This window comes from Mercenaria mercenaria, chromosome 12 (assembly GCF_021730395.1).
Source record: "Mercenaria mercenaria strain notata chromosome 12, MADL_Memer_1, whole genome shotgun sequence".
Classification (NCBI taxonomy): domain Eukaryota; kingdom Metazoa; phylum Mollusca; class Bivalvia; order Venerida; family Veneridae; genus Mercenaria; species Mercenaria mercenaria.
Genome location: NC_069372.1, coordinates 65,422,967 through 65,450,104, shown reverse-complemented (window position 1 = coordinate 65,450,104; position 27,138 = coordinate 65,422,967). Strand labels below are relative to the sequence as shown.

General features: G+C 34.5%; 2 protein-coding genes and 1 pseudogene across 2 annotated transcripts; 1 reads left to right on the top strand and 2 right to left on the bottom strand.

Annotated features, from left to right (window-relative positions):
• The first annotated feature begins 1,585 nt into the window (after window positions 1-1,585).
• On the top strand, window positions 1,586-12,102 carry LOC123534287 (uncharacterized). Its single transcript, XM_045316458.2, has 7 exons — window positions 1,586-1,982; window positions 2,582-2,710; window positions 3,531-3,666; window positions 4,105-4,211; window positions 4,407-4,579; window positions 5,408-5,611; window positions 11,574-12,102. The coding sequence occupies exons 1-7, from the start codon at window positions 1,871-1,873 to the stop codon at window positions 11,937-11,939; spliced, it is 1,227 nt and encodes a 408-aa protein (XP_045172393.2). The 5' UTR covers window positions 1,586-1,870; the 3' UTR covers window positions 11,940-12,102.
• Window positions 12,103-16,605: 4,503 nt separating this feature from the next.
• Window positions 16,606-18,211, bottom strand: LOC128547596 (trichohyalin-like). The gene is made up of 3 exons (XM_053520628.1): window positions 18,146-18,211; window positions 17,485-17,777; window positions 16,606-17,203 (listed from the first exon to the last, which is right to left on the bottom strand). The coding sequence occupies exons 1-3, from the start codon at window positions 18,209-18,211 to the stop codon at window positions 16,606-16,608; spliced, it is 957 nt and encodes a 318-aa protein (XP_053376603.1).
• A 3,788-nt stretch (window positions 18,212-21,999) lies between these two features.
• Window positions 22,000-25,826, bottom strand: LOC123534294 (uncharacterized; annotated as a pseudogene).
• Window positions 25,827-27,138: the final 1,312 nt, after the last annotated feature.

Here is a 27,138-nt window from a genome sequence, read left to right as displayed (position 1 = left end):
GAATGGATAAAGAATTTTGGAAATACAAAGAAACTTACGAATGAAAATCAGCACAATCACAGTCACTGCCACCAGGACATACTTTAGTATCCTAATACATGGTCTAGGGAGGAAGCATTTGAACATTATCCCAGCATAACACACTCCACTGAAACGATACATGCAATTCATTACCACAATATAACATGAAATGTTGGATCTAGAAACAAGTTTTAACCAAATAATGTATTCGTAGATTCATCCATCTCCATGTGTAAACTGCTCAGAAATTTATACTTGCTTAAATTAACTGTCACAGTATATTAAAATTAAAAAGTCACCTTCAGCGTGTCGTCTGTGAATGCTACCTACAAATATTTGACAACTGTATTAAAGACCCTAGGACTTACCTTAGCTTTGATATCAATTCATACTCCTTTCTTGTAACCTCATAGCATACATAAGTTCAACTTGAACTGATCTATGTAACAAAGATTATAGAGAACGTTAATATTTTCTATGTTAAATCAATATTGTATAAATACCTAATATAGTTTACAGTATTTATTATGTACAATTTTAATTGCTTTTAGTCTTGTATGTGTTATTAGCCTGCAGGAAAATCTTATCGATCGACATATGTAAAATAACACAATTTGTTATTTTATTTGAAAATAGTAATTATATATTCAAATAATTGATTTATACTGCCCAGATGAGATAAAATCAACATCTATTCAATAATATTAAACATGTAAATAGTTGAAAATGGCCATACACAAACTAATTCTTATTTCACATATATGACTCAGTTTACTTATAGATATTTATAAATAGTATACACTAATTAAACAGTTGGTCAATAGTCAGTACTTTAACCCGGGGTCCAAGGGAACGAGAGTCAATAGTTATGATTATTGACCGGCAAGCCATTCAATAGGTGTTTTATTATATAACAACAGAAACGAAGCCAAGCACAATTTAGTGTTGAACTAAATGCCCGAAAACACCACAAACTATGGACTGGCGATTTATGTAAGGCTTCATATGGTAGTACATTATATATATATATATATATATATATATATATATATATATATATATATATATATATACACCTCCCATTCAACGACAAAAAAAGGAATGAAATACACGCAGTATAAGATATCATTCTGATGTAACTTTAATAAATTTAATCCTAAAACATTGCTGTACAACCAGATTGTTTCTGTTTTACATCTCACCTACATGTAATGTGAGTAACCTGATGAGAAAAAAATAATGCCTGTGTAAGTTTGTTTGTTTATCTGTCTGCTTGTTCGCCCGTTTGTCTGTCTGCCTAGCCACTACGTAGGCGGTCCATATAAAGCATGTAGATATTTTCTCTTGAAAATAATCATGATTTCCACGTTGTCATTATTACATATACAAGTCATTTCGAATTTTAAAGCATTTAAATGTTTAATAACAGATAAATATCGGATACACAATCTCATTTATTGTCTTTCAAAAACACGTTAGATTTCAAACTTGACCTGCCTCAGGCATGGTATGACATTTTCAACTTCACACTTGTTGCATGAAAACAATTACTAAGTACTTATGATTTCATAAACAAAATCATATTGAAATTGATTTCATGAATAATTACAAAAAGAAAAAGTGTTTGTGAACTCTCAAATTAATACATTTCATTACTTAGATTCTTATTTATATGAAAATATAGTAGCAAATATATTTTGTATTTATGAAAATATAAATGCAGAACACTCAGTGCGCGAAGAAATGGATGTAGTTATGTGAACAGTCGTTTTCTTAACAGCAGTGCTATTAACCATTAGAATAGGGAGTATAAACCGCGCATTTAATTTGCGTGTCGCATAAACTTAATATGAAAAGCTTGATGAAATGGATACCTTCGACAAGGGTTTTAGGACTTTGTCGGAAAACGAACAACGTCTGTTTTTCTTGGTTGCTGTATTTAGCAATCACTGCTTTCTTAGGTAAGTCCTTTCTTAAAGAAATTACACGACTTATTTTTGTAATAAGAAATCAGATAAGACATATTTCGGGGATGATTTGTTTCACAATGATTTCGTTATTAGTTAAAACACCTCATTTACAATACAGATGTACACAGTTTTATATATTTGTAGTTTACGTACATGTACATGTATACAGAATATAAGAAAAAAAATGTATAAATAAACAAAACTTTACATGCAGTCACTTTAAGTATTGATATATAACATACATTTATATAATCAGATTTTTGTGTGTCCTGGCACCTGGGTCAAAACGGAAAGATGTAGTTTTTAAGTCTTGTTTCTGCGGCCTGTCAATTAGCCATCTGTGACAAAACAAAAAAAAGATAAACAACCGAAAAAAGCAAACTCCTAACGTTAGGCCTACACACACCAGCGTTGGTGTTGTCTTTTCGTTCTGGCACTTTAACCAGTCACTTTGTGATATTAAAAAGGCCAAATAAATATCCAATAGTTTTATTTCTCAATAATGTAATTTCTTACAGTGCAGTTCTTTTCAGAATTTCAATGATACTTAAAAGTATTTCCATAAAAATATGATATATATTTGCTTGCAGGTTTCTTGATACAAATGCAGCTGAAGTTTGCTATGAAGCTGATTGCAGATGGGAACAAACACGTGTTTCATTTTGATCAAAACCAAGACGACTCCACTCGTAACGTCATTATCTCTGGTTATGCCAAAGGTATGCTGAATTGTTGATATACGCTTAAATTTCAAGTTATGCAAAAAGTGTACATCTTATAGACGTTTTCAGTATTTACTAGCTATTTATTAAAGAATCAAGGCCTCGGTTCAGAGTTCAGATGCGCAGGAATTGAACAACGAAGGAATTAGTACGAGTGGTTAAATATTTATGCATCCGAACGATGAACCGTGGTACATTTAACGATAAACCACAAGAAAGCCTAGATTGTTTTCATTTTTACATACTCATTGAAATATTTTGATAATATCCTGGACTTCACATTTCATTCGAAATGAACCGGATGTCATGCGAGGATCTGACATCAAAAACATAATACTCTCCCACAACTGTTGTTTATCAAAGAATATACTAAACGTGACCTATTTCTTTATTGAACTTGCAGTCAAATCGAGCCACTTTTACTTTTTATGTCCATTAAAATGTTTATTCTGTTAATTTATGAAACGTATCTAAGTAAAGCGGAAAACTGATAGATTGTCAAAACTCATTCTGTCAATGTGATAAGCTTAATATATACATGGTGTTTAAACATGCTGTACTGGTTTATTCCCCTTGAACCGATTATTTCGAAAACAGGGCCACTTATGACTACTAGTAAGGCTGATTAGAGTAAAACTCATTCGTATTGTCAGCTTATATACATGCTGTTTAATATTATTTGAACCGATTATTTCGAAAACAGGGCCACTTGCCTGCCTACAGTAGCTTTTACCCGAGAAAACTGTTCAGTTATTGCCCGTTATATGACGTCTGTTTATATATACTGAAGATAAATCCAAAGTCTGAACTTTTTCAGGAGGTGGCAATGTGGTTGGAGAGGTGCTTGGTTCGAGACCAGAGACGTTTTATGCGTACGAACCGTTGATTACCATGGCAGAGTCGTATTACTTTAAAAATTCTTCTACAATGTGCACCACTTTCCTGGATACCTGGTATATTTTGGTGTTTTCTATTTTTAGTTCATTTAAGTTCGACATGGGTGAACCTTGAAACGTATGGAAATCTCTCTTTAATCCATGTGAACGTACACATCTAAGTCAGATTTATTGCAAAGAGGTGCGAGGTTAGTAGAACCTGAGCATCATCGACTGAGCAATACGAAGTCTCTGCAACCACTACCGCATCACAGGCCATGACTAGTACTTAAATTCTTATCATTTATTAAATTCATACATATTACCATTTTCAAGGAACGGGATTCGTCATTGAATGTTCGTTTGTTTCATCATTCTTAGAAAGTAGGACCTTCTTGTTTTCTCATTTATCAATTTGTGATTTCTCCATTCGATCTATTTCTTTCCACAAATAAGTCATATTGTTGAAGATGTCTTTTGTCTGAATATTGAGGATAACTTTTTTTTATATTGTAGTTTTAAATCAACTTTAACAGATACGGCTCTGGACACGTTAAGAAACGTGCTGGCATGTAGTAACATAAATATTGGGGAGGAATATCACCAAAAATGGGATACCGGAGGTATGAAATTTACATTTTTGTATGGTTATGATGGAAATATAGAAAAATAAATACTTTAATATAATACTTATCTTAGCCAGGCCATAATTGTACAGAGGTTTGTCATCTTTGAGAATGCATTTGTAACTTTCTTTGGACCTACCCGCATGGACCATGATCAAATTAACTAGTGTACATGTATTTACTAAATTATAGGAGAAGTTTGGCTCAAATATCACGAGTGTTTGTTGGATAAAGAATACAGTAAGGAGTTCTGTGATAAATACTTGAGCCACCAGTGCAAACGAGCCACGGTCAAGGTCATCAAATCAGAGCGAATGTCTACAGAGCTTTTAGGAACACTTTTAAGAGAACACTCTAATGTTTCGGTAACTATTATTTTGTTAATACGTGTATGTTGTATCTAATATATAGCTTTTATCTTATGGTTACTTTTCAACATTAATTGTAAAGGAAGAAAACAGTTTCTTCTATGAGCACTGTGTCTGGCAACTGAGTAGAGCCAACGACTCATTATAAGTCATCTAAATGGCTTCTACGAATGAAAGATTACGGTACATCCTAGTGAAGTATAAACACAAAGCAATGGAAAGACACACACGAAGTAACTCTGTCAATGATGCCCGTAAATGATTAAGTACAAGGATTATTCTGAAACATAATCAAGCTAATTTAAAAGGAAAAAAAAAAAGAACGATAAAGGCTATTTCATTATGCTTTTAAGTAAAAACCGCGGTGCTATATTTGCTTGTTTAGCTTCGGTTTTTCAACAGTATTTCAGTTATGTTACAGTGACCAAAACCAGTGTTTCTGGATTTTATACCAGTACTAACCAAGTAACTGCCAACGTCTCCGCAAGAATAAAGAGGGAGACAAAATGACTCCCGAAACAATGTCTTTTACCAAATTGTCACTGAGAACATAAGCCTCCGCGGGAATCGAACCCCTGTTATCCGTAGATCTGTGTTCTCCCTTGAGCTAAGCTTGTGGGCTAAGTATGATTGTTGAAGGTATTTATGTTACTATGTATCAGTAAATGAAAATTTTACATAAAACCGATTTTTACCTTCAGCTAGCACAACCGAATTAACTAAACGGCCAATTATTACCGAGGAGTATATGAGCTGAGTATAAAGTCAAAGACAGTACTGGCGTATGCCGAGCGCGCTTTTAATGTGGTGCTTGTTTTTGTACAGGTTGTCCATATGTTTCGGGATCCAAGAGGAATACTTTTTGTAAATAGAAAGTCACCCGCTTTGTCAAGTCTATCGTCAGCCTCTGGTCTGAAGAAATATGCTAGCAGCCTGTGTTCCAGAATGAGAGATGACCTTAAAGCAGGACTCGAACTAGCCACGTTGTATCCAAAGCGTTTTAAACTAATGCTGTTTGAAGATTTTCGGGTATGTGTAACATATGTCATTTGAGTATAGATGTCAAGCAATATCTAACCGTATCTGTATTGAAATCAGGCCCCATCAGTCTCAGCTGAGTTTGATAATAAAACTTTATTTGTCATTTATATCTAAATAGCATGTTTAAAACTAAATTTTAAGTGAATAACTATTTTCAAATGACTTTTCAGTATTGATGGTCAATTTCAGTTGGAATTAAGTCTTTAAGGTTTAGTGAAATTGATATTAAAATTTCAAGCTCAAACTCAGCTGAGACCGAAAAATGTTTTGTGAACACGGGACCAGGTTTGCAATATATATGTTTAGCACAATCTATGTGTTACTCTTTAATCTGGCTTTTTGTTCGTATTATTCTATATATGGTTCCGTTGCTTTCATGCAACGCTATTACATTAATCCACCTTTTAATTAAGATAACTGAAAACTTTAAGGTAGTCCTCGGCTTGAATACAAAACCACATTTTGGTGCGGTATAACTGTTTACGTTCCAGTGTTTCTTCACATTTGCTGTTAGTTTGGTGTGTAATATTTTGTGGCATTGGCCACTCTGACAATAATAAAGTAAGAAACTGCTTTGACTGTCTATATTTCTTTGGGTTCGGGTTTGCATATGTTTAAAACTCTTACCGTGATCATTGCCAAGCCTAGTTGGCATGTTATGGCCCTTTATTTGTTGAATTCTATGATATTTTGGCTACACTATCGGGTGTATTTCCATCAAACCATGCAGGAGTTATCAATGCTAACCCTAATCGCGCATTATAGTTGGGCATGTTCTGGTTCAGTGATTTTAGTGAAGTTCTGGCCATTGATGTCTCATATTTTATCTTGTATGGCAACTACTTCGATACCATCAAGGGGAATTACATTTAATTTATAAAAGTGATCACTGCCAAGTTTAGTTGTGCATATAGTGGCATATCCCAGTTCAGTGATTTTCAGCGGAGTTATAGCCATTTATTTGTCAAATGTTATGGTGTTTTTGCAACTTGACAGATATCCACCAAGCATTACAGAATTTATCAGTACCAAACATAGTTATGCATATCATCGGCTTATGTTCTGGTTTAGTGATTTTTCTCTTTAATTCAGCTTCGCGTCATTTTATAGACATTATTTCTTACTTGTTTTCTCTTTCATTTAGCTTTGTATCATTTTATAGACACTATTTCTTACTTGTTTTCTCTTTCTTTCAGCTTCGCGTCATTTTATAGACACTATTTCTTACTTGTTTTCTCTTTCTTTCAGCTTCGCGTCATTTTATAGACACTATTTCTTACTTGTTTTCTCTTTCTTTCAGCTTTGTATCATTTTATAGACAATATTTCTTACTTGTTTTCTCTTTCATTCAGCTGTGCATCATTTTAAAGACATTATTTCTTACATGTTTTCTCTTTCATTTAGCTTTGTGTCATTTTACAACACTATTTCTTACTTGTTTTCTCTTTCTTTCAGCTTTGCGTCATTTTATAGACACTGTTTCTTACTTGTTTTCTCTTTCTTTCAGCTTCGCGTCATTTTATAGACACTATTTCTTACTTGTTTTCTCTTTCTTTCAGCTTCGCGTCATTTTATAGACAATATTTGTTACTTGTTTTCTCTTTCATTCAGCTGTGCATCATTTTATAGACATTATTTCTTACTTGTTTTCTCTTTCTTTCAGCTTCGCGTCATTTTATAGACATTATGTCTTTCATGTTTTCTCTTTCATTCAGCTGTGCATCATTTTATAGACATTGTTTCTTACTTGTTTTCTCTTTCATTCAGCTGTGCATCATTTTTTAGACATTATTTCTTACTTGTTTTCTCTTTCATTCAGCTGTGCATCATTTTATAGACATTATTTCTTACTTGTTTTCTCTTTCATTCAGCTTCGCGTCATTTTATAGACATTATTTCTTACTTGTTTTCTCTTTCATTCAGCTTCGCGTCATTTTATAGACATTATTTCTTACTTGTTTTCTCTTTCATTCAGCTTCGCGTCATTTTATAGACATTATTTCTTACTTGTTTTCTTTTTCATTTAGCTTAAAATTTGTATCATTTTATAGACACTATTTCTTACTTGTTTTCTCTTTCCTTCAGCTTTGTATCATTTCATAGACATTATTTCTTACATGTTTTCTCTTTCATTCAGCTTTGTATCATTTTATAGACATTATTTCTTACATGTTTTCTCTTTCATTCAGCTTCGCGTCATTTTATAGACATTATTTCTTACATGTTTTCTCTTTCATTCAGCTTTGTATCGTTTTATAGACATTATTTCTTACTTGTTTTCTCTTTCATTCAGCTTTGCGTCATTTGATAGACATTATTTCTTACTTGTTTTCTCTTTCATTCAGCTTCGCGTCATTTTATAGACATTATTTCTTACTTGTTTTCTTTTTCATTTAGCTTAAAATTTGTATCATTTTATAGACACTATTTCTTACTTGTTTTCTCTTTCTTTCAGCTTCGCATCATTTTATAGACACTATTTCTTACTTGTTTTCTCTTTCTTTCAGCTTCGCGTCATTTTATAGACACTATTTCTTACTTGTTTTCTCTTTCTTTCAGCTTTGTATCATTTTATAGACAATATTTCTTACTTGTTTTCTCTTTCATTCAGCTGTGCATCATTTTATAGACATTATTTCTTACTTGTTTTCTCTTTCATTTAGCTTTGTATCATTTTATAGACACTGTTTCTTACTTGTTTTCTCTTTCTTTCAGCTTCGCGTCATTTTATAGACACTATTTCTTACTTGTTTTCTCTTTCTTTCAGCTTCGCGTCATTTTATAGACATTATGTCTTACATGTTTTCTCTTTCATTCAGCTGTGCATCATTTTATAGACATTGTTTCTTACTTGTTTTCTCTTTCATTCAGCTGTGCATCATTTTTTAGACATTATTTCTTACTTGTTTTCTCTTTTATTCAGCTTCGCGTCATTTTATAGACATTATTTCTTACATGTTTTCTCTTTCATTCAGCTTCGCGTCATTTTATAGACATTATTTCTTACTTGTTTTCTCTTTCATTCAGCTTCGCGTCGTTTCATAGACATTATTTCTTACTTGTTTTCTCTTTCATTCAGCTTTGTATCATTTTATCGACATTATTTCTTACATGTTTTCTCTTTCTTTCAGCTTTGTATCATTTTATAGACATTATTTCTTACATGTTTTCTCTTTCTTTCAGCTTGGCGTGATTTTATAGACATTATGTCTTACATGTTTTCTCTTTCTTTCAGCTTTGCGTGATTATATAGACATTATTTCTTACATGTTTTCTCTTTCTTTCAGCTTTGCGTGATTTTATAGACATTATTTCTTACATGTTTTCTCTTTCATTCAGCTTTGCGTGATTTTATAGACATTATTTCTTACATGTTTTCTCTTTCATTCAGCTTTGCGTGATTTTATAGACATTATTTCTTACATGTTTTCTCTTTCATTCAGCTTTGCGTGATTTTATAGACATTATTTCTTACATGTTTTCTCTTTCTTTCAGCTTCGCGTCATTTTATAGACATTATTTCTTACATGTTTTCTCTTTCTTTCAGCTTCGCGTCATTTTATAGACATTATTTCTTACATGTTTTCTCTTTCTTTCAGCTTCGCGTGATTTTATAGACATTATTTCTTACATGTTTTCTCTTTCATTCAGCTTCGCGTCATTTCATAGACATTATTTCTTACATGTTTTCTCTTTCATTCAGCTTCGCGTCATCTCATAGACATTATTTCTTACATGTTTTCTCTTTCCTTCAGCTTTGTATCATTTTATAGACATTATTTCTTACATGTTTTCTCTTTCATTCAGCTTCGCGTCATTTCATAGACATTATTTCTTACATGTTTTCTCTTTCCTTCAGCTTTGTATCATTTTATAGACATTATTTCTTACTTGTTTTCTCTTTCATTCAGCTTTGTATCATTTTATCGACATTATTTCTTACATGTTTTCTCTTTCTTTCAGCTTCGCGTCATTTTATAGACATTGTTTCTTACATGTTTTCTCTTTCTTTCAGCTTTGCGTGATTTTATAGACATTGTTTCTTACATGTTTTCTCTTTCATTCAGCTTTGCCTGATTTTATAGACTTTATTTCTTACATGTTTTCTCTTTCTTTCAGCTTCTCGTCATTTTATCGACATTATTTCTTACATGTTTTCTCTTTCATTCAGCTTCGCGTCATTTCATAGACATTATTTCTTACATGTTTTCTCTTTCCTTCAGCTTTGTATCATTTCATAGACATTATTTCTTACATGTTTTCTCTTTCATTCAGCTTTGTATCATTTTATAGACATTATTTCTTACATGTTTTCTCTTTCATTCAGCTTCGCGTCATTTTATAGACATTATTTCTTACATGTTTTCTCTTTCATTCAGCTTTGTATCGTTTTATAGACATTATTTCTTACTTGTTTTCTCTTTCATTCAGCTTTGTGTCATTTTATAGACATTATTTTTTACATGTTTTCTCTTTCTTTTAGCTTCGCGTCATTTTATAGACATTATTTCTTACATGTTTTCTCTTTCTTTCAGCTTCACGTCATTTTATAGACATTGTTTCTTACACGTTTTCTCTTTCTTTTGTTACAGCTGTCTTCTGTATATAAAATTAAAATATCTCCCTTTAACTGATAAATAACTTAAAAGTTTGTAGATACCTTCTGCCTGACGGTCGTGTGTAGCTAATGCACCTGTCAATATTTTGCCCGCCCAGGGGGGCGGCGGGCCGACCCGGGGGAATTTGACATTTCAAATTTTTTTTTGTCTAAATCCCCACCCTAGGGACAACCTTTTTTGTCTAAATCCCACCCTAGAGCCTGGTTGGTACATCAAATGTTTGTCAAATTCCCACCAGTCGGGAATGGTCTTATGTCTAAAGTCCCGTGTATGTCCGCCGCTCCCCCGGGCGGGCAAAATATTGACAGGTGCATAATATAAGAAAGAAAAACAAGTATACAGTAAAGTAATAGAGACATAGGTTCTCAACATTGATAACCACTTAATAGCGTCGTGTGTATGCAGGTTTCGAACGCTTTGAAATTTCAGCCATTTGCGGGTCTCCTATATATGAGGTGTTGAAACTTTCTGATTGAGGATGTGGATGCACCGTATTATGTAGGTTACCGGCATGGCTGGCTTAGGTGAAGGTGCCGTATTCTCAGGGTTATGTAATGTGCGTACACTGTACTCCGTTGCGGACAAATGTTCGTAAGAGAGGAGAGGAAAGGAGAGAGGAGGGGAGTCCGGGATTGTATCGTATACGAGTATCGGATTTGTCAGTTCATAATTAAGAAATAATATATCTCATCCAGTGATTTGTCGTTGAATAAATCATTGTTTGGAGTTCAGATGCGAAGGAATTATATCACGAGAGCGCAGCCCGAGTGATATAATAATACGCATCTGAACGACAAACAATGATTTATTCAAGAGCAAATCACTAAATGAGATATATTATTTCGATTCTAACACGTTACCAAAGATTTTTAAGTACATCCTTGACAACATTCATTAAATATTTGCCCGTTTTCAATCGGTTTCTTTTCCAGCGCGCCGCTATGCTGTTTGATGCCATGACGTAATAATTGTGACGTCAGAGCAGTGATTTGTTGTAAAATAATTCACTGTTTTCTGCCTTCTTTGTTTAATAGGAAAATGAATCGGATCGTGTTAGAATGAACTTTACGTCATGCCTCTGTATATAAAATTAAATTACCTGCCTTTAAGTGACTTAATAAGTAAAAAGGTTGTAGATACCTTCTGTATGGCGGTCGTATGTGGCTATTATAAGAAAAACAAGTATAAAGTAACAGATACATAGGTTCTCAACATTGATAGCCACTGAATAGTGTATACACTGCGATTCGTTGCAGAACATTGTCCGTATGACTTTCAGCTGTGCAACATTTTATAGACATTGTTCCTTATATGTTTTCCCTTTCTTTCAGCTGGACATGGTTACGGTTCTGAGACCTTTATTCCGATTTCTTGGGCTTCCATTGGCAACAAACGACAAAAATCTCGTTGAGATTGTCGAACTTAAGAAGGCATTAGCAAAATATAACAGAGAAGCTGGACACAATGCAGCAGTAGACATTGAGCAATTGCGGTTAGATACTGAAGACTCAAAATTAACAAAAGTTCACCCATTCAGTTGGAGGAAGGAAATTGATATGAAAATGTTAAAAATAATTGACGAATTTTGTGGAGATTTGTATGTTAAGTTGGGATATAATACTTATGAAAATGTAAAGAAGCTAAGGGATTTAACAAATTGGCCTAGTTATGGGGGCGGTGGTATTTATCCTTTGTAACAGCTATTAATATGATAGTACATGCTAAAGACACAAAATGTGGTCTGCAACCTATAAAGAGAGTGCACGAAATAGTCTCTATTGTTTAGCTGTTGATGTAATAGTATGTATCTTTGACATACTTTGTATATGGCATTAGGAATAAACATCTTTTATACCGTTTTGCTGCAGTTGATAGATATTTTAGTAGTAAATTGTTACAGTGCATATACTTTTCTGTTCGTTGATTAACATAAAAAGAACTGTTTATTGTTTATATATTACATCATCCATGTAACTATAACTTAAGATGGAATTTCAATAAAACACACACTACTATCAATCCGTGCATTCATATGATCATTAAGCTTATACATGCAGTCATTCCAGTGAGTAAAAATCGGGTTTTATTCTACATCATTTCAAAAGCGTTGCAATGGTTATATACCTTCTCCACAATGGTTTTGGTTATTTATAAGAATATCTTGCAAACCATCTTATGTCAATAAGTTTGTAGCACTAGTCACCTTTAGAGTACTCACTTTTACGGATTTTTGAGAGAAATTATTTTTCGCATAAAATGTGTGGGTGAGTCCCTTTAATATAACATTTAAGACTGAGTATACTTCAGTCTTGATTTGATAATTATGAAACATGTTGTATTAGTTTTTCTAAACAAATGTATTTAATTTCCATGTAGCTTACCTGGCAGATAGTCATCCCTTTCAAGCCATGGATACATATTTAGGGTGACATCACGTTTTGAATTTCCAGTGAATGACAAAAACTGAGAACATTCAGTTCTTTCCAAAATTCATTAGGTAATGATTCAACCTAATAATTTCCTTTACCCACAAGAAAGTAACAATTCTTATATCTTAAGATCGAAGTTTAGTACCTGTTTACATATACAATAAACTAAAAGAATAGGCATTCTTATGTGACTTCATTGGGCTCAACAAAACGAATTCAAGCAAAAATATTGATGTGGAATGTAAAGTAAGTTACACGCTACAATGTCCCTCCAAGATACTTACAAAAATAACTTATATGCAAAATAGAGAGTTCAAAATAATTTTGACAAATCGTGAAAACTAATGACAAAATTTGACAGGTGTATGACGACTCGTGACCTAATTAAAAGTCTGCTGTTATTTCTACCGTCCAGTTTGATTTTCTTGAAAAGGCTCTTTTATATTGCAGCTTATAACTCAATAATTAAAACGGTAAAAGAACATACTGTGTTACCTTACTGTTGTTTTGTCCATCCAAATCACATAAGAATTCCTATTGTTTCAATCGTCTGTCACTAATTAGAGCCATTCACAGTGTTGCAATTAGACAAAACACATCCCTTATTTTCACATAGATATTGAGGATTTTATGTAATGAGTATATGTACTGGAAACAAAATTTTAATACCAACTGTATTGCAATAATGCTAAAATATCTCAGCTGTTACGTGTCCTTAATCCCAAATAATAACTGGATTATTGATGGAAGAATTGATCTCAATGCGACCAAGTTTGTTAGATACATGTTTATTGTACGATATCAGAAAATGTTAAGTATAAATCCAGATCCACTATTTAAACTGAAATTTCAATATAATAATATTTGAACCATATCACATAGTCATTAATATCTGAAAATAGACATTACAATGAAATAAACTATCACTAATCTTTTAACCATACAGTTATTGTTCCTGTTACTTTGTGTCATACAGGTGTATAAATAAATGCTAGGTAAGACATTGATTGATCTCCAGCGCTATACCCAAATCATAGAATTTAAAGATGGATAAAACTCATGCATGCTACGCTGATTAAATAGCATTAATACTTACTAGGATAGTCATGCAATTGTACGTATAATTTTGTTGTTAATTGGTCACATGACAACCTGTATTATTAAAGTAAGGCTGCTGTAGATATAAGATGGTAATTAGACGATTCCCAATGCATTGAATAGTCGTAGAATCGAAAGTTATGTCAAGATCATTTAAGCCTAGCTAATTAGGCAGTTGCTAATAGGCAAAGATATTTATCTGAAGTTATATTTTTGAGTCTTTTTGATAACTGGTCGTAGTCAATGGTGGATAAAACCATATAAAGAGTGCCTCTGAAACAGGATGATATTCAGAAAATTACAGTACACGGAATAACCGTAGAATGGATAACCTTAATTTAAAAAGTGATTAAGGATCATGTAAGCAACATTTGCGAGGAAGTTTATTAATTGACTAGAATAGTACATTAATTGTATATTTTAGTGATTGCTTAATATCAGTGACGTTATCATTTGCAATATGAATGGTCAAACACAGTAAGATTGCTTAAGTTATAGCAGGATAACTAAATAGTTGTCAATGGGTAATTGAGTTTAAACATATTTATTTCGAAAATAACATCAAATCAAACTTTTACAGGTATACATGTATAACACAAAAACGAAAGTGATTAGAACGAAAGAAAACTTATATGGTTCCCCTCCTTAAATAACAAGAAACCATTTACATCTATGGCGGATTATTTTTATTTTTTAATAATATTTTATTTGAATGAAGAATATAGTAGAAAAAAATAGCGTAAAGGATATTTCATTATGAAATTAGAATAAGGAAAGGTAAAACAAACTTATCATTGATATGTGTTATTGATATGTAACACAAATAAGACAGATCTGATAAAGTGTCTCAGATATTTAAGTAGTGAAAAACAATAATAAGAATGAAATATTGAGAGATTTTAGGATTCCAGACATATCAAAGAGAGTTCAACAGGAAACAATTTGCCTTTCTAGAAGCCAAAACAATTAAGTTTAGTACTAGTCCAGCTGAGGAAGAATGTACCTAACGAAAACGATCGCTACGATCAATAAACCTAAACACTGCATTAAGTATCATTACATTGGTTTGAAAGTCTTTCGAGACGTCTCTATTAAGTATAGTATGAAGATTGATAGAAGAAATTGGGGACAGTGTCGAAGAGTTCTGCTCTTTGTTGGTTATAACGCGGGCAAACAAACAAGAAATGATGATTGTCCTAGATTAGATCACAACTACAAAGTGGAGAAATAACAATGTTCTTATGAAACAGATGCTGATTCAATAAACTACATTTCGTTCAAAGTCGTGTGAGAAGAATCTGAGAGCGTAGATCTCCATAATATAAGTGTTGAGGCGGTTTATTTTTGTCAGCATTTAAGAAGTTTTTAAAGGAATTTAGAGACTGTAAATGACGAGCTTCTGTTGGCAAAGAGTTCCATGCACGAAGGGCCGAAGGCATAAAGGAGTTAAAATACAGGGTTGTCCTCGCATGGATATTATTAATATTGTTAGAATTACGGAGGTTATAGGTAGTGTTCTGGCCAACAAGATCAGGTACAAGAGATGAAAGGTAGGTTGGTGTATGAGTTTATGAGTTTTTGTTTTTTCCTCCGCTCAGAAAGTGTTTCCCAGTTAACCTCACGGTCAAGTTCGTTTAAAGATATAAGCTTGGTTGTGTCGTAGGGTTAAACTGGTACCCTTGCAGTTTTTCCAGGGTTACAAAGTTCGACAACTCTTTGACAAACACTAACTCTCGAAGAACAATGGTAATCATGGCATGGTTCAGTAACTGCAGCTTTAACTGATTTTGACTTTCTAACACCATGGTCTTTGTTTCATATGGCTGCAATGTAAATCTTTGCGTAGCTTTGACTATGCATACGGATTCATTGGTGATACTTTGAAATGCCATATCCCAAGCCTCTGGAAGATTTGTTGAAACCGGGTCTGTAATTTCCTCTCTACAAAGACGAAAAACAATTGTTCCTATTATAACAGGGACATCTCGATTATTTTCCGTCATAGGAACAATCTTTCATAAAAGGTACGGACATTCTAACTTCAGTATAACCAAGATATGGAATTTTTTGTCCATTAGCTGCATTGATCTGAAGATTGAAATCGTTAATTGACAATAACTGTGGTTTTGGATTAAGGGAATTGTAAAATTCAACTGACATCCTTGTTATCATTGAACCAGTATCGACTACGCCTTTCGTATGCTTTCCTTCTATTTCAATGTCTCCGACGTTATTACTTCCAATTATTCTATCATAAATGGATTTTCTCTCGGAGCTTTCTTGTTTTCAATTATCGCCTATCTGCCCCCCGACAGAGACGCCTTTGAGTTTAAAGTACTCGTCTTATCTTCATTTTCATTTTTCTTCCGTGTGTGTTCGTTATCTCTATTGATCTCTCTATATTCTCTGTCATTTGCTGTTCTAGCACTATATTTATCGTCATTGTTTGGAGTATGTCTTCTCTCATATCCATTATCTCTGTAGTTTCTTTCTTCATATTGTTCTCTCCTATCTCTACTGTCTCTGTAACTCTTGTAATATCTTTGTTCTTTCTCTTTATCTAAGTAATTACTTCTATCATTTCTTCTATCTCATTGGCTGTATCTTCTTCTATCTCTATATTCCTTATATCTATCATCATTTCTATTCTCTTTTCCGTAATCTCTGTAATATCTCTCATCACTTCTTCTGTCTCTTCTATAATCTCTCTCATATCTATCATATCTGTCGTCATATCTTCTATGTCTTCCATTGTCACCATTACGTTTATCATCAGCTCTTCCATCTCTTCCATAATCTCTAACATATCTATCATCAACTCGTTTGTCTCTTCTCACTACTGCTCCCTACTGCTGTATTCCTCGTCTTTTCTGTGATATTCTGTATCTGCTCTATTTTCATTTCTGTACCTTCTTCTATCTTCATATTCTGTCTCTCTTGTCTTACAGATTTCTGTTTCCAGCTGCTTTATCCTTTCTACTAAGTCTTGTAATACTGTCATCTGTTCATGTGTTTCTGTTTGTCTCTTCAGTGCGTGTCGTTTCTCCTCTCTTATGGGTTTCTCTAGAGCACTTTTCATTTCGTTCTCTTCTATTCTAAACTTCCTTCTCAATTCTTCAAACGTTCTTGCAGTCTCAAAGTACATTCTTGTGGCATTCTTTAGGTCTTCATTATAAAGTTGCCTCCAAAACCTGGTCTTAAGCATTTCATCCTTTTGACTATCTTGTATATGTCCTTTCTGTATAGCTGTCTGTATAATACTCTCTAATCTAATACCCCATTCTGCAATTCCTTCATCTCTTTTCTGTCTTGCCATGTAAAATTCTGTTAAAACAGATTCTCCGGATCTAACATTTCCATAAACACTTTCCAGTTTGTCTATGATATCTCTTGTTTGTTGTAGACGGAGGTACTGTAAGCAAAATCTTTCTCGTCTGTCCACAAAGAGAATTTCTAACTGCTTGTCTCAGCAAACGTTCTTCATACAACCCAAACTTCATTATAACTTCCACTTCTATCTTCCATTCCTCGAATATTGTTTCAGTCAAACTAGGCACTGTTGGTTTAAGCAATTTGCCTTTCCAATGGTCATTTTCTTTTGCAACACGTTCACTCTCCTTTTTTTCTTTGTGTTCTGATTCAGTGTCTCTGTATCTTTCACTTTGGACGTCTTCCTCTACCTTACTTAACGTTTTCTCTTGTATGTTAAGAGCACGTTCTAGTCTCTCCTTTTAATCTTTTAATCAGCTTCAACAACTTTTCTGCTTTCCTTCTTTGCATTTCTTTCTTTGACTGTAAGTCCTTCAGTCTTTTCTTTTCTTTTTCCTTTTTTTGCATGTCTTTCAATAATTTGTTTCGTTCTATCTTTTCTTCAACATTTCTTTTCTGTATCTGTAGTTGTTCAATCTTTTGTTTAAGTTCAAGTTCCTCATCGTTTTCATTATAACTAAATTCTCTATCACCTGTTATTTCTTCCTCATATACTTCATCTTCTGCTTTCAAGACTCCCTCATGTAAACAAAGCCTGCCTTTTACTATAGGCTCATCTATATGCTTACTCGACTCTAAATGTCTACGTGACCTGTCTAATTTTTTTCACTTGTCTGTTTGTACTGTAGTGTAGTTCTATTGGTATTGTGTTCTAGTTCTATATTTTCCCGTTTATACTCCTTTTCTTTATCCTCTAACCACTTCATTTCTCTTTCTATCCTCAATAATTCATCCTGCTCACCTTCTATGTTCGAACTTTCATATATTTATACACGTTTCTCTATTTTCTTGGTCTAAATCATCCAGTGTAGTGTATAAAGACCCATCAAGACTTTCATCACTCCTTTTGTTTTCTTTTATATCAAAATGTGCACCCTACCATTTACCTTAGCTGTTGCTTTTCTCCTGCTAATTGCTTCGCTGACCACTGACCTCTCCATCTCCTTTGGCATACTTATATACTTACTGTAAAAGTAAAATGTATTTATTGCCCATTTGCAAATACCATTACAAAAAAGATTTTCAAATAATTCCTCAAATTTCATTTATTTATTATGTAATTATAATATATATCTTTTAACGATACGTGATAGATGCTTATGGTAATGGTAATTATAAGTAATAGAAGGTTCTTTTTAAACATTTCCTCAATCTTTGGCATTTATCATGACTATGTTTGTATGATGTAAAAGTATGTTTGGCTGGTTATTTATTTTAGTTTCTAGATAGAAACAAGGTCACAGATCCAATAGCAACAGTCACGTTCCAAGACCACTGTCTTCCAAAACAGTGTATATATATATATATATATATATATATATATGGGTTTGAAGACGATATACACTTACGCAAAACACATATAAACAGACTAAAAGGATTCAGGAAACAAAGTTTTGACCGCTTTTCAATGGTGCCAACATTAAATCGCCCATATTGGATGTACGCACGTATTGAGTGCACAATATACTTACTAAAGGTTAGTGTTAGGTTTAACATAAGTTTAATAGCGTACGTTCAATGCGTGCGTACATTTTAAGCGGGAGAATTAATGCCGACCTTTTCAATGATCTGTGGCATTAACATACACAATGGGAGCTTTTTTTGATGTGATTAAAAACATATATAAATGGTAAGGTAATAAGGTAGTTCTACACGTTTGTATCAAAACTTTTATGTAGAATTTGATCCTGAATTCCTTAAAACTTAAGAATATACTAAGAAAATTTGGCAAATAGAAAAGATAAGGTCGTGTGCTTGATTTTTTTGCTAGAATGATTTGAACATTTTGTACCTCATATAAGTTCTCATAATGGGCGTCTGTAGGAAAATCACAATTTTGATAACATTTTCGCGAATAAAATCTGTTCTTCAATGTAGATTTTACTGAAACTTCTCACAGTCATAAATACACATATGATCTATAATATGGTGAAATAAAATGTACCAGGTCCCGTGTTCACAAAACATTTTTTCGGTCTCAGCTGAGTTTGAGCTTGAAATTTTAATATCAATTTCAATAAAACTTCAAGACTTAATACAAACTGAAATTGACCATCAATACTGAAAAGTCATTATTCACTTAAAATTTAGTTTTAAATAAGATATTTAGATATAAATGACAAATAAAGTTTTATTATCAAACACAGCTGAGTCTGAAAATGTTTTGTGAACATGGAGCCTGGTCTTTGTGCTTTTTTTTTAAAAATAAAGCCCATGACTAAAGAGATCCTTACATTACATGCTGGTTTTAAGACATTATTTTGAATTATAGCACCGATACATGCGAAACCGTCTTTCTTGGGAAGAACCATTACAGGCCTCTCAGTTAGGTGGGAGACACTCAAGAACATCTCAGAAATTTCCAGTGTCTGGACCGGGATTCGAACCCCGGACCTCTGGATCAAGCGTGTTACAACTAGACCACCAGACCACCGGCACGTTGCTACCAGTCAATGTCATGTAGACACATTGCTACCAGTCAGTGTCATGTAAACACGCTTATGCCAATCAATGTCATGCAAACTTGCTGCTTCTAATGAAATGCCATGCAGATACGCTGTTGGCAATGAAACGCTGCTATCAAGCAATGTCTTTAAGACACGCTGCTTACGTTAAACAAACACCCTGCTACCACTGAAATGCTTCTACCAGTCAATCTTGTACAGACATGCTGCTACCATTGAAATGCTTCTACCGGTCAATCTTGTACAGACATGCTGCTACTATTGAAATGCTTCTACCAGTCAGTCTTGTACAGACATGCTGCTACTATTGAAATGATGCCACCAATATAATGAAGCTTATATTTGACTGTTTATAAGATTTTTCGTATTTCTTTACAGATATTAGCTGCTGATGGAGAAATCTGAGCGTCCCGTGTACTAAAAGAAGCAGCAGACATTGTTTCTGAATCGCCATCGGCCATTCAGTTGCGTTTACTTCATATATACTATGCTAACTGTGTCAAAGAAAAACAACAACAAGACAGTCGTGGTTCCTGTGCCTCGTCAGATGATCAAAGACAAACTTATAAACGAAACACATGTAATGCGAATCGAAAGACTGTGATAATAAACATTCAGTTGTATATTTATATACCAGCTCTTGAACCGATAAAGATCCTTTTCTGAAAACATTTTACCGTATCGCAGTGGCAAAAAATCAAAGCAATATTTATGAAAACATCTTGCTTGGGTCGTTTTGCTGCAAACAACTGATACATACATGCCAATACAAATAATTTTTACGAAACGAAACAGTTTTCTCTTCATTTGTCTAATGTGCATGAATTTGTATTTCTAGAGACAAAGACATTCAGTGAAAATTGATCTGTAAACGAGGACTATACTTTATTACTTAAATTTGAGTAGTCATGATTTTCAGTTCAATTTACAAATCGTAAATCGGGAACATGAATCACATGATTTTGTATATATTTCGACCGCAGTTCTCCTTTTTATGTGATTGAGTTCCTGAGTCTTATGTCAATTAATTATTTTCTGGGGACTTAACATTGGAAATATCGCTGCAAAACCAGTTATGTCAACATGCGTTATATAACTGAAACAACTTGATTTATATTCATAACTTTATAATGACATCACAGTACATTAGGGGTTCTGACTGACTAATCAGAGAGCTGCATTTTCGAGTACCTGCCAGTTTCCACTTGGGTATAACGAAGTATATTTACAATGAACATATAGTGACATTAGAAATAAATATCACACAATATTAGAGATCAAATTAAGATTTTTCACTGCACATGCCCCAGATCATACTACAAACAACAAAACTTTGAACTTTCATTGAAATATCATATCGATTTAATACCTTTATTTTAGTTAAAAGTTGGAGATTTTACACAGGGAGTCTATGATAAAGTCCGAGTCAAATGTTATCTTTACCCAAGTGAAATTAGTATCATTCCGCAATGTTTTGGACATGTTAAAATTAAGAATCTGAAATCCTTTTTACAATCGTCGAAAATCTTTAAAGTTTGTTTTATGAATATATTTTAATACGCACGAGTAGTCTATCAACAGTGTGTTTGATTGTGTGTTTGTTAAATTGTTAATTAGGTTAACTTGAATCATTCGAGCAGTTAGCGTCTTGTTTCATTGACATGGATATATCTGAACACCCATTCAACTGTTTCGTATATCAACACATAATGAAACATCCAGTAACTAGATTCATTTGAATCAAGCGTTAATTTTTGCAGTATACATGAAAGTGCATGTTTTTAAACCAAAATCTTATAAGATTAATGACCATCATAACTCTTTTGCCTGCGGTGCTATTGCTCTGTGACCTTGACCCCGCTAATTATTGTGTTTTCGCCCTGCGACCCCGCCGAGCGAAAACACGAAAATTAACAAGATAAAATGGCGGGGGCGCCAGGCGAAAACTCGCTATTTAACGGGGGCGCGAAGCGAAAACACGATAAATAGCGGGGGCGCGGGGCGAGATTTAGTAATGGAATGTCGGGGCGCGGTGCGAAAACACGACGTTTAAGCAGCGCTAGTTATCGTGTTTTCGTCTCGCGCCCCAGACATACCAGATACTAAATCTCGCCCCGCGACCCCGCTAAACAGCGAGTTTTCGCTCCGCGCCCACGCTAAATAGCGAGTTTTCGTCCCGCGCCCCCGCCATTTTAACTTGTTAATTCTCGTGTTTTCGCTCGGCGGGGTCGCGGGGCGAAAACGCGAAATGGCAGAAATCAGCCACCATACAAAGTAATAGATTCTGTTCATACCGCAGAAAATCATTGTATTGCGTTGTGTTTATTTTTGATTTACAATTAAACACTTTCTAACATTTGACATAGTTAACATAATCGAGAGGAATATACCTGTCACGAAATTTTACTAAATTATATAATATATTTCGGATTATTTTAAATGTATGCATTCAGGTCCTCGTAGGTCCATGACCTCAGTTTCCGATTTCTGCATGTGTTCCAGGGACGCTCAGCAACTCAACAACAATCCTGAAAGTTAAAATTAAAGGTCTTCTCAATCGGGAAATAATTAAAGTATGACTGGTACAGTCTAAATATCTCTCATCAGTAATAGTATTATTCTTGTTATTATAAAAGTCTTAAGCGTTTATTTAGACATCCGGCGAATAAGAAACATGTTAAGCTTGCCGTGACGATCGTATAAATATATAAAAAAGAAACTACAACATCAATTGTTTGTAGACTTCATCAAAACTTGTTTCATATATAATTGATGTCTGACAACACATTGCAGTTGAAGACATTGTTCATAAAACTATTGCCCGAACAACATTTATTTTTCAGCAGACAAAAATAACAAAGTGGAATAATTTTGTGAATAAAAACAGAATTGTTGTGGTTCCTCCACCTATTTTCTCTCCATGCTATATGTCGAGTTTATTTCTTAAAAATCTGTTCAGTTATGCTCCGCAAGAACATGCCATCATAAAGGAAAATGGGGTATTGCACAGTTGATTCGTCGACATTGCATTTTCTCTATATGTCTCTGTCATTGTGTGAAATATCAACCTAACAACACAGACAGACAGACAGTGTAATTACTATACAGCTTCCGCAAAAAGGCGGGCCTCTAATAGAGGACAATACTTTATTCTTTCAAAAAGACTGTAGTACCTGTTTCCTGGTAGTTTGGTCGTTTCCTTCAAAGTCTCGAAAAACTTCGGGTAGTACCCAGACACTTTGTTCGGATCATCAAACACTTTCTTGGAATGTATTTGGCATATCATTGATGGGTCACGTGATCCTGCTCAAAACGATGGCGTTTCAGCAAAAAGACTAACAAACACAATCTGAAATGTTTATTTACAAACTAAGAATCCTTGGAAAGCACAACATAAATGTTTCGGCTAGACTTGATCGAAAGAGATGCAATGATGAATAAAAGATAGAGGTTTGACAACTAGGCGATGTACGTGATAGGATACGATATGTGTGGCAACGTTAAATGTCGCAACGTCGCTAAATGTCGCAACAACCGTGATATGTCGCAAGGTTGACGTTAAATGTCGCAACCACCGCTAAATGTCGCAAAATCGTCTGCCGCTAAATGACGCACCTTTAACGTTAAATGTCGCAAAAATTTGCCCACCGTTATATGTCGCAACACCAACGCTAAATGTCGCACTTCCTATTTGACACTATGACTATCAATTCCTTGTGTATAATTACTTTTATGAGGGAAGAAAAATTAACAGGTTTATGTAATACAAATAATTATCTTAATGATATATGCTGTTACGTATAGCAACAAGCGGGCCTTGTTGGCCCTAGATCGCTCACCTGAGTTCCACACCTTGCTTGAACAGTCACGCAAGAAAAATATTTATTATTTTCTAATAGGGCCAGTGTTTTAGGACAGAAATATTCTGAGGTTTCTTCTAACTATATACGATTTGGTAATGATGTTGTATGTTTGTGGGGGTTGGGTATGGGTGGGAACGGGGTGAATAACGACACAGAAATCTAAGACACAAACACACAGCACCAAGACAATTAATAGAAAATATAAATATTTACATTTGTGAAGGGAGGTGGGTGGGGAGAGAGGGGGTTATGTGTGGGTAGGCGGAAAAGTAGGATAATTAGCGGAATGAGACTAAACCAAACAATTTTAAGGGGCTACAAAAGCTTTACCTGAAAAAATGTACAGAGGGCCACATAGGATCTTTCTCCGCCATTGAAGCTTGATAGTCACCTTATGACTTTAAATATAAACCTCCAAACAAAGAAATAGAATCCATGGCTGATTAATAGAAAACCTTCGTTTTCTACAGCTGGTACAAAACACAGTTACAGTCTTCGTGTCGCGTAGTTAAACATCCTGTTGTGTAACAGGCCCGGATCGCGGCCCGAGCCGAACCCCCACCCCCAACCCACCCTTGTTGGCTTAGTAGTGACTTATACTCATCTAAGTTGCACCCGACTATTTTGGAAATAATATTTTCTCAAAATGTAGACCCAAAACGCCCCAGAAGCGAACATTTTGTACTTATATTTTAAAATTCCTCAGGAGGAAGAACCCATGACCCCTTAAAATGAGGGGAGTACCCCTCCAGTACCTTAAAATTAAGACAAAAATGCACCAGATGCAACCATTTTATACCTGTTTTTCAAACTTTCCCGGGAAGAGCCCTGAGCCCTCGAAAATGGTAGGGATAACCCCTCCCATACACCGAAATTTTGAACAAAAAAAGCAATAAAAGTCCAGCATTCGATACCTGTATTTCAAAATTGTCGAGGGGAAAAGACCCTAACCACCTAAAATAAGGGGAGTGCCCCTCTAGTACGTACCTCAAAAAAATAGACCAAAATTCATTACAGACCAGCATTTCATACCTGTACATAAATAACTTTCCCACAAATACGGATAGAGGAACCCCGTACCTAACGCATGTCGCCGGTGACGCTTTTGTTTTAAACTGGTGCCCCCCTCATCCCCCCCCCCCACCCTCCTCCATCAACAATTTCTGGCCCACGGGCTGTTGTGTAACGAAATTCAGGTCGGCTCAAGACATGCGATACAACGCGCGACAACGCGTGACAATAATATCTCATGAGCTAAACAGGACTCCATAGAATTACATAGTTCAGACCTGAAATAAATTTAGTACTGTTGCGAGTACCACGTTAGTGCTCAAATCTTTAGATATAGAATATATAACGTATGTATGGTGCGGGACCACTGAAAAGCAAACGTCAGATTAGAGTGAAAGGTCATTTCAGCCCTTCTCAAATCAACACATTACATACTGATGCATGCAAGCATGCATTACCCAATCTTATCTCTAAGTTGTAAAGACTGTTTCACTTACCTTATTTTGCTGTGCGACATTTAGCGTTGGAGTTGCGACATATAACGGTGGGCAAATTTTTGCGACATTTAACGTTAAATGTGCGACATTTAGCGGCAGACGATTTTGCGACACTTAGCGGTGGTTGCGACATTTAACGTCAATCTGGCGACATATAACGGTGGTTGCGACATTTAGCGGCGTTGCGACATTTAACGTTGCCACAATATGCAATAGGCTATAAAGATCAAAATCACAGTATCTATGTATGTCCAGGTTCACATAAACCTTCAAGTCTATATACATTTGTACATGAAAAATGTTTCTAAGACTAAGTTCACCAAGTCACTATTCATTATATCTGCACTCTTGTGATCTTATTAAGTATTCGTTTGAGAGTTACAAATCATTAAAGGTCGGGAATCCTCTAAAATTATAAAACAAGGTAATGAACATGTGCTCAGTCAAAATGCATTTGCAATTCTTTTCATATTTTATATATAAACAACTAGAGTAACAAGCAGAAATTCATTTTAAAGTATAAAAAAACAGACTTCAACCAACCTCTATAGGTTTATCCAGAGTTTCCGAAATACATCTTGCCATACGTTCTTCAATATTTTCGTCCAACTCGGAACGTTTCATATTCGTATATAACACACAAATCGGCATTTTATTGCACTTTGTTTAACAGTGAAATAGTGTGCAGATGCAGGTGACATTGACAGCGGTAATCTAGGTTTCTCGTTACATGTATCATCTGTACAATTTATCTGTAATGTTTACTTTAATTAAACACTTGCGTGATAAAACTGCACAACTTTGCACACGGTATGGAAGGGCATATGGGAAGTAAATTTGGAGAACCCTTGAGTGTAATTTTTTCTATAAAGTAATGGTATCAGACCATTCGAAAACTGAAAGGTATTTGTTCTGAAAGTTTGTTACTCATATGTGTAGTATAAGCGTACTATCTAATCAATTAAACTTAATACCAGATGTCTCAAAATTAAATGGTAGCCTAAAACATACATGGACTATAAAAGTCTTGCGCTTGTCGAGTACTGGATCCCTATATTTCAAACTAACGCAGACTTATTTCCCAGAGAGACATGCGGGTGTTTTTGTCCTTCTTTATTTTTTGTTTGAGCGGCTGGAATCAAACCTTGGAGGTGTTAAATTCAAAGCACATTTGGTGAAGTTCACCATTACTAGACTTTTCGGTATGATATTATACCTCCAGTTCTTACCCACTTATTGTCTGTTTTTGTCGAGTGATCTAAGGCGTTTGGTGTACGGTACGTTTGTAAAGACCGACTGTTCGATTTCCAGTAGGAATAAGAATTAAAAGAATCATGAAGGCCCTATTAGAGCTACTACATTGTAAATACAGATACACGTGACAAATGGCTTCGCATTTAAGAATTGTGCGTACACACTTATCTTGCTTCAAATTGAAAAACATATTCGAGGTTTCCCGCTTGTAATTGTCTTCAGCCTGTAGGGCTAGTTTCAAGTTAAATTAAAGAAAAAACATCGAATGTGTCAGCTGTGCATACTAAATGGTATTTTACTTGTCGCTAGAGGGCGCGGACGTGTAACTTGCATTTCCACTACGAACCCGAAGGGGAAAGTTGAACAAGGACGAATATACAAGGGAATGCCAAGTTCTGTAGAAACAGTCGCACTACAACGTAAACCACAATAGCGCAGACACTCATGTATCAAAGATAAACATACAACTAAGATCAACTGAATAACATAGAAAAAACGAACAAGCAACACATAAGAAAACAGTAGGGCACCGTTATAGACTCACAAGCATACAAACGCACCCACACAAGTAGAAAAAAATCAAGTAACGTCTTAGGATTAGGCTGCCAAAAGAAAGGGGAGCCACGAAAACTTACTAAAAGTAAAGGGGGAGGGGATGCAAAACAAATAAAATGGCGTCAACAACCCAGCGTTAACTTGTTCATCATTCTCGACTTAATACAGTCTTTTTGCCCCAAGTTATACGAGGAGTGTTCGAAAAGTATTGTGTATTGTGGTGACACGCCATTGC

Excerpts from the sequence above, each read along its gene's own strand:
- LOC128547596 (XM_053520628.1), bottom strand. The coding sequence starts at position 18,211 with ATGCCAAAGGAGATGGAGAGGTCAGTGGTCAGCGAAGCAATTAGCAGG. Across the intron at positions 17,778-18,145 it reads GGAGAAAAGCAACAGCTAAG|GGAGTCTTGAAAGCAGAAGA; the intron begins GTAAATGGTAGG and ends TGTTTACATGAG. Across the intron at positions 17,204-17,484 it reads TTAAAAGGAGAGACTAGAAC|ACGAGAAAGATTTTGCTTAC; the intron begins GTGCTCTTAACA and ends CTTTGTGGACAG.
- LOC123534287 (XM_045316458.2), top strand. The coding sequence starts at position 1,871 with ATGAAAAGCTTGATGAAATGGATACCTTCGACAAGGGTTTTAGGACTT. Across the intron at positions 4,580-5,407 it reads GAGAACACTCTAATGTTTCG|GTTGTCCATATGTTTCGGGA; the intron begins GTAACTATTATT and ends GTTTTTGTACAG. Across the intron at positions 5,612-11,573 it reads TGCTGTTTGAAGATTTTCGG|CTGGACATGGTTACGGTTCT; the intron begins GTATGTGTAACA and ends CCTTTCTTTCAG.